Genomic DNA, 8405 nt, shown 5'->3' with positions numbered 1-8405 from the left:
CAAAATAATATATAATTTCAAATGTTATCATTAACATATTTTATTATGTATATTGTTGAAGATTATAAAGTAAAACAAAACTTGAACATGTTTTCATTTTATAAAGTAATTTTTTTAATTATTAAATCATAAATCCATGCTTAAAAGTTGATCCATTTTTTAAAAATCAGTCCATTTATCTAGTTATTATAATTATGAATTTTCATATAAATTTATAAATTATAAATATATGCTTTAAATCTATCAATTTACTTTTTCGGTTAATTTAGTAAATATACCAATCACTTTCATATATAACAAAGTTTATCATATTTAATTTCTTGGTTTTTTTTTCAAGGATTGTTTCAAATTTTGTGGAACTTAAATTTGATTTTTACAGTTAAAAATTGGTAAATAGATTGTATAGTACAAGTTAACTACATTTGGGTCACAATTGTTATGGATCAAAAATAAGAAATCTGAGAATTTTTAGAAGTTTGAGAATACAAATAGATTTATCATCAAATTTGTTACGGGTTTAAAGTGTTGACTTGAAAATGTCAAAAGGATGAAAGTTAGAATTTTAAACTTGATTTGTGTTTCAAATTTATTTTCAATGACATTTTTGGAAAAAAAATCAAAAGGTTCGGGATTTAGTAAACTGACTATTTTTTCCTCGACTATTAAAATTTAAGCATAGATGGTGAACACTTACGACATGCCACCCCAGATCTATCACTGCTTCTAACTTGTATCAAATTTGAAACGTTGTATGAGAAGTATGTCATGCAAAACTATGCTCAAATGAAGAAAAATATTCACAAAATTGAATGGGTTAACATGTTATTTTTTATGTTGTCAAACTTATCAAAATCCTCCATGGTTTAGCTCAAAAAAACATAGTTATTAAAGAACGTTCATCGTTATAATTTAATGTTCTCTTTTCCTTTTATGGGTTGATAAAGTAACACTCATTTAGTATTTAGGCTGAGTGGTTGGAACTACTATTGTATGATTATTGTATGAGAAATCTTCTTCCTGAATTCTTTCAATTATACATACATACATATATGATACTGACAATGAATATTTCAATAAAAGGAGCATTCTCAGGTATGTTTTTGCATTTGTATTTTTTTATTAAGTTCATTTAAATAAAATCATTTTGTGATATAAATAAAATCAATTTATATACACATAGTATAGATACAAGTATAGATGTAATACATATATACATGTACGTTATGTAATTATTTTCTTTACTTGTAATATTATAATTTATATAATTCCGTGTTATACCCGGGCACTAAAACTAGTTAATAATATTTTATCATAAATCAATTAACAAATGTAAAAAATGTTCTACATTCAATGCCATTATAATGATTAGCGTTCTAAGTTGTTATAAGTTTAAGAGTAGTGTATTAATTTTAGCTTCGGTTATTTGACTTTGACATGTACTAATATCTTAAATAGTAAAGGTATAATTCTTTTTTTGAACGATTTCAAATTTTTATTTACTATGTAAGGGTTTGAAGGCCCACTCTTGCGAACCCATCTTTTGGTATAAAGCTTGTGGATGCGAGCTACAACCCATTTTGCGGATGAGGGCTTGCTGCATATTTCTTGCTAGTACCCCTTTGGCCCAGATCACAAAATGCTTTAACGCCCCCTAGTTTGCTTATTAGTATATATATATTAAAAAGAAGATTTTCTTCCCCCAACCCCCCCCCCCCCCCCCACCACCACCACAAAAACACTATTCATTTTACTATTCAATTTATAATATTTTGTAATATTTCATTTTCTTATTAATTAACTTTACTATATATTTAAACACTATTCATTTAATATTTAATTTAATAATATTTTATTTTTTTATTAATTAACTTTACTATATTTTGTTATCTATATTTATATATATTCTAACTTAAAAAAAATACATAAAGATATATACACTATCACTTGGTTTTTATTACATTTCTTACTTTTTTTTTCAACTAATTAAAAAAAATTAACAAAAAAAATTTTTAAACTTTAAACTTAGGTAAGTGTCGGTTTTACATGTTTTATTTGTCGGTTAAACTATTTTTTTTAACTTTGCTTTCGTATTTCTTGTAGTTGGTCTTACAATGATAGAAAGTTTTATCATGATTTAAAAATATCCCGTCATGACATGTTTTTATATCCACGCTTCGATGTTTGTGCCTTTAAATTATGTTTTTTTTTCTTGCAAATTCATGTTTACGAATTTATGTTTGTGCCACGGTACTAGCAAAATTTGCATCGGTTCACAACTATAACGTTCCAGTTTTTTGGTTTTACATATGATAATTTGTTGTATTTTGGCATTGAAAGGTTTATTTCTTTTTGTTTAGTTTCAATGTTGTAACCTGATACACGATGAATTTGCGTCAACTCGCAACGCGTTCGTGGTTTAACGTTTCTACGTATGTTGTTTTCTCCGGTTCAATGGCCCCGTCGCGAAGCGCGGGGTACTAGCTTTAGAGCTCGTTTAACACATATGATGATCGAAATAATTAAGTTAAAAATAAAAAATACATAATGTATATATAGAAAAATGTGTTATATCTATGCTTGTATCAGCATTATACTAAATTGAATTTATTTATATCACAAAATGATTTTTTCAAAAAAAAATGAACTTAATAAAACAAATAATGCTCGTGCAAAAATATACACGAGAACACTCCATTTACTGGAAATTTATTCCCCGTATCGTATATGTATAATTGAAAGAAATTTGGTTATGAACTAATTTCGGATAATACTTCTCATATAATAATAGTTTTGAGCTACGCTGAGTGAGTTTTAGTTAATCAGACAACATACAATACATTCACATACTTACATATATACGTATCCGAAGATACATATTACATACTTAGCCTGTTACTTTTCTTTCATTCGTGCATATATACTTTCTTTCTTTCTTTCATACTATATACATTCATTCATACATTCTTTCATACCATCACACTTTCCTACTTTCATAATACATACATAACTATCTTTACCATCTCAAATATTTGTAGGGTCTGGTCCATTTCTTCTCTATCTCAAATATTATCAGGTCTGGTCCATTTCTTCTATATCTCATATATTATCAGGGTTTGGTCCGTTTCTTCTTTATCTCAGATTTTATCAGGGTCTGTTCCATTTCTTCTCTATCTCAGATATTATTAGGGTCTGGTCCCTTCTTTCCATATAATCATTCATACACTTCTTTACACGCACGTTCTATTATATACATTAATACATATTCTTAATCATTCATATATCATTCATGCATCTTATGTAAAACTCACATTTCCTGGCGATACGTGCAAAATCTGATGATCGTTTACGTAGAGTCAAGCATTCATTCATAACCTCAATCATTATAATTACACGTCACTCTCCTTGACAATACGTTCAATATCCGAGGATCGTTCACGTAATGACAAGCATTCATTCATAACATCATTAAGTATAATTATCACATTTATTATATGGCATACATTTACCACTTAAGGTAAGTGTATTAACATTCACGTTGAGTATGCACACATCCCCGAAAACATAACAAAGGAAATGGGGATAGAAACTCACCTGCGTTCGGTTACGTTCACCGTTAATGGTTATTCCTTTCTTAGCCGTGCGTGACTAACTGTATAATAATTACACGTAATAATTAACTATCACTACCCATATCATGTTTCTAGTTTAATTATAACCCTTTAAGGTATCTTTCATCAATTTATAAAGTCCAAGAGCTTCTACGTAATTAAATCATTTTATTCTAAGTCCAGGATCCTTTCTGTCATTCATTCAAACTCAAATTTGTTATACAAATTCTTAACGAATGGGGCTCACTCGTCACCTCCTAACACGTGTGTTCTTTCATAACGAATGGACTCATTCGTTACTTCTTGACGAATGGACCTTTATAATGAATTGACCTTTATAACGAATAGATGTTTATAACGAATTAAACTTTATAACAAATGGACTTTTATAACGAATTGACCTTTATAACGAATTAACCTTTATAACGAATGGACTTTTATAACGAATTAACCTTTATAACTAATGGACTTTTATAACGAATGAACCTTCATAGCGAATGGACCTTCATAACGAATGAGGGTTCATTCGTTATCTCTCCGTAACGAATGGCATAACGAATGCACCTCATTTGTTATTCTTTCCTTAACAAATGAGCATAGCTTATTTGTTATACGCGCCTAGGGTTAGGGCAGAGAATGTCAGAAACATTTTGACATTCTTTAAATTTCCAATCATGCGCCGTCGTGCCGGAAAAACGGGTGGTGGCTGGAAAAAAGTGTTTCTACACCGTTTTTCGTCTCGATCATTCCGGTTCCGAGCTAGGGTGACCCCTAAGCTCGTCATTCGATCGGCTTCTACCCGATTCTATATGAATCTCATGACTCAAACGGTTGAAGGTGTCGGTTAGTCGTTTCACAATTAGATCCAGTGGGTTTAGATCCATATAAGATCATACTATCATTACCTCAAGTCGGGATCGGTTCTTCTTCTTGGTTTCGTTTAGAGAAAGAGAGCTTAAGTGTGTGTTTTAGGTGTGTAAGGAATGAGTGGAAATGGATGGATGAATGAGTAATTATAGTTTATATATTATGGGTCAATGGGCTTAAGCCCATGGTCTTTCTTCCTTCTTTCCTTATTAATCCAAATCCGTTACCCACATTTATTTAACCCATCACAAGCCCATCTCATAGTAACTAATATTATTATTTTATAAACCGTAACAGGAAACAAGATGTTACAAAAAATATTCAATGTGCAGAATCCCGAATATTTTGACTCATTCCAAAAATGTCCTTAAAAATAAATTCGAAACTCAATCACATTTAAAATTCTAACTTTCATTTGTTTTACATTTTCAAGTCAAAACTTTGAACCCGTAACAAGTTTGACTTTAAATCTATTTGTATTCTCAAAATTTTAAAAATATTCAGATTACCTATTTTTTACCCGTAACTAATTTGAGCCAAAAGTAGTTAATTTGTAACAGATGATCTATTTATCTACTTTTAACCCGTAACAATCAAATTTAAGTTCCATAAAAACCCCAAGCAATCATTGATAAAAAAACTCAAGAAACTAAATATGATAAACTTTATTATATTTGAAAATGATTGGTATATACTATCCTTACAATTTAACACATATATGTATAGTTTACTAAACTAACCAAAAAAATAAATAGATAGATTTATATCATATATTTATAATTTATAAATTAATATGAGAATGTACAAAAAAAACCAATAGATAAATGGATTTATTTTTAAAAAAATGGATCAACTTTTAATCATATATTTATAATTTAATGATTAAAAAAATTACCTTGAAAATTGAAAGCATATTAGAGTTTTTTTTTTTATTTACAATTTTCAACAATATACATAGTATAATATGTTAATGATAACATTTGGAATTATATTCTTTTCAATATTTAACGAACACGGTTTGATCTTGATTTTTGGATTTCACCAAGTATGTTGTGAAATATATTATAACAATGTATAGTAGTATATTATGTAAATAATTATTTGTATAAAAGTGTATAGATATAATATAAATAGAGTATAAAGAAAATCGAATAATTTAATCATGTTATAGATATAATATAAATGGAGTGTAAAAGGAAAGTGGACAATTATTTATGACATACGTTAGTTTCGGAGGGGAAAAATTGTAAGGATTAACCACAAACTAATACGTGTCTACAATTATTTTACTTTATTAGAATAGGTAGATACGTAATACCATACCTCAAGGATTCATAAGATATAAATAATGATAAATAAAATTTCATAATTCATAAATATTTAAAAACCTCATTTAATACAACATTTAAAGTTACATTTTTAACTTTGTTAGTAATTCTGTAAATCATATTAGTATTAGTTGGCTAATCTGTTTGAATAATATGTGTAAGAATTGTTTTGCTTTAATAGTATAGGTAGATTATTATTATTATTATTATTATTATTATTATTATTATTATTCTCAGATCAAAGCAATGCTAACACCAATTTTCCAACCTTACTCTAAGGGTCTAGTTAGTTGATTTAAACGACTAAACCTTTGGGTTCAACTTTTGACGACCCCCCACCTAGTTTATAAAAATCCATTTTACTAAGCTTGTCTAGTCTCAAGTTCATGACTTAATCAATCTTTGACATCGCATCTACTAGTTCACCAATTTTCATAATAATATATAGTCACATGAACAACCTTTAAGCTAGGAACGTACCTTTTATGAACCCGGTTTGAATCTTGCAACTTAATTGGGTTTGATCTTGATTCTTGTTTTTTCGGGGTTTTAAGGTAACAAAATGAGCTCCAATAATAACCTTGGAGCATCTAATCGTACTAACGCCAACTGTAGCATCAAACTTAGGCCTGACTTAAATATTTCGGAGCATTCTAAAGCCTGGATCAGGACGCTTTTTACAAAAAGAAATATATATGTTTTACTTAACATCCTAATTAATTATACTTCAGGTGCTTTATTTGAAAATGAAAGAAAGAGGTTAAGTAGAAAAGAAATTTAATAAGAAATTAAACTTGCATTAATGAGCTTATGGATTACAATCTGATTTTATAGATGGATCTGACACGTTACTCCAATCTTGAAAGCCAAAATCTAATTAATCTTAGACCATCCACAATGCAATGTGGCTTTTACATGTGCCCTTCTCATCTATTTAAAGCCACATAAACTACCCAACATCAAAACATCTTCTTTGCAAGAGACCATTATCATATGGGGCCCTTATCTTCACTCACAAACATCACCTTTTTCTATCATTTTTAAGCCTTTAGGTAAGGGCTTTATTCACTCTCTCTCACCCACATCATCAAGGGCATGTAAGGCTTCAATTTTCTTTGCCATTGAAGATGGTCTTATTAACAATATATAATATTTCCTACCAAGAGTTTTGCAGTGGCTTTTCCAGCAATGCTGATAGATACATCTCTCGTAGCTCCGGGCCTCGGTCCAGTTTCCTCCCGATCACCCACTTTAATCTAGTGAATCCAACGCTCTCAACAAGTGGGGTGTAAACCTCCTCAAGCTGGTCTTCTACGCAGAAGAAACGATCAAGCCAGAACAGCCCACCCGGCCTAAGCACCCGATATATGTCGAAAAGCAGGAAGTGCAGCAGTGTTGTTGGCATCCAGTTGCTCAAAACATGCATAGAGTGAACTATATCTAGAGTGTTGTCAAAGAAGGGGAGCCTTTGGGATATGCTTATATACATGGGTACAACACCTCTTGATGCAATAAAGCTATTGAAAGGACCATTCAAATTCATAGAAGTTGTTATTATAGTTATATTCCTTTCTCTCATTCGTACCGCGAAAGTGGCTACACCCCCTCCAATATCCAGACCGATCCGAATCGTCCCGGCCTTCTTCACCGACAGCACATCGTCGATCCCAAAATCAATACCGTTTCTCGACTCAACCCACCGGGTCTTCTCTCTGCCATTAAGATCAAAACAGTCTTTGCAGTCATCAAACCCCTTTTGGTTTCGTTTGCGGTTGATTAAGCACGCGTAGTTCTTGCAAGCGTATGCCGTCCATACGACCGAGGAGTCGGACGGTGTGGACCAGAAGCTTTCTGGAGTAGGGTCGGGCTCAGCATAGTCTGCGGGTGCGGCCGGGCGGCAGCGTCTGCGTGGCAGTGGCTCGCACCCTTTCAGAAGCAGCTTCTGAGCCAAAAGCTCATCATCTGGGCATGATCCGTTCACCTTATACGACATGTATCGTGTGATTTCGTCGCGGAAGAGGCTGCATGGGCTCCCAACAGGAGAGTATATTTTGTCTGAGTCAAAGTTAGAGTTCATTCCAAAAGGGAGGTCTTTTGGTGAAGTGAAGGCAATGAATTCAGGCGGTTCGCTTATTGTGTTTTCAGTAGCGATGAGTATGTTTTCGGCCGGGTTTGATGCGTAGAAGGTGGTGGAGATGAACAACGTCAACAGATTTGACGACAAAAGGATGAAAAGATAGAACAAAGTCATGGATAGAGAACGGGTACTGTGAGGGGAACCCATTGTTACGTTAACAAGAAAGATGAAGTCAATTGGTAAGACAAAAATATATTATTTGGCTACTGAATATTAGTTGGCCAAATATATGCACGTATGATTATTATATATCTAAGGAAAGAATCTATTGGAAAAAAAAAAAAAAAGCAGGTATCATTTTTTTATGGGTTTTTTCTTTCATATATAAAGTATTGGAAACAGGTATTAGGTGTTGACCCTCACTACATTCAACGCTTGCAAGTAAAACCATAAAATGTGATATAACACCCAATTTTAAATGGACCTTTATATTAATGCCGGTTTAACCTTCTGGAGACCAAAACC

The 8405-nt window shown here is 31.5% G+C and overlaps 1 protein-coding gene across 1 annotated transcript; it reads right to left on the bottom strand.

The window, feature by feature from the left end:
- Positions 1–6959: 6959 nt before the first annotated feature.
- Positions 6960–8087, bottom strand: LOC143624776 (putative methyltransferase At1g29790). The gene has a single exon (XM_077095316.1). The coding sequence runs from the start codon at positions 8085–8087 to the stop codon at positions 6960–6962; it is 1128 nt and encodes a 375-aa protein (XP_076951431.1).
- Positions 8088–8405: the final 318 nt, after the last annotated feature.

The sequence above is a fragment of the Bidens hawaiensis genome, unplaced genomic scaffold, assembly GCF_021521415.1.
Source record: "Bidens hawaiensis isolate Kalapana, Puna unplaced genomic scaffold, B.hawaiensis_p1.1 tig00000416_1, whole genome shotgun sequence".
Taxonomy (NCBI): domain Eukaryota; kingdom Viridiplantae; phylum Streptophyta; class Magnoliopsida; order Asterales; family Asteraceae; genus Bidens; species Bidens hawaiensis.
Note: the sequence above shows the minus strand (reverse complement) of the source record. Positions and strands in the feature narration are given on the sequence as shown.

Excerpts from the sequence above, each read along its gene's own strand:
- LOC143624776 (XM_077095316.1), bottom strand. The coding sequence starts at position 8,087 with ATGGGTTCCCCTCACAGTACCCGTTCTCTATCCATGACTTTGTTCTAT.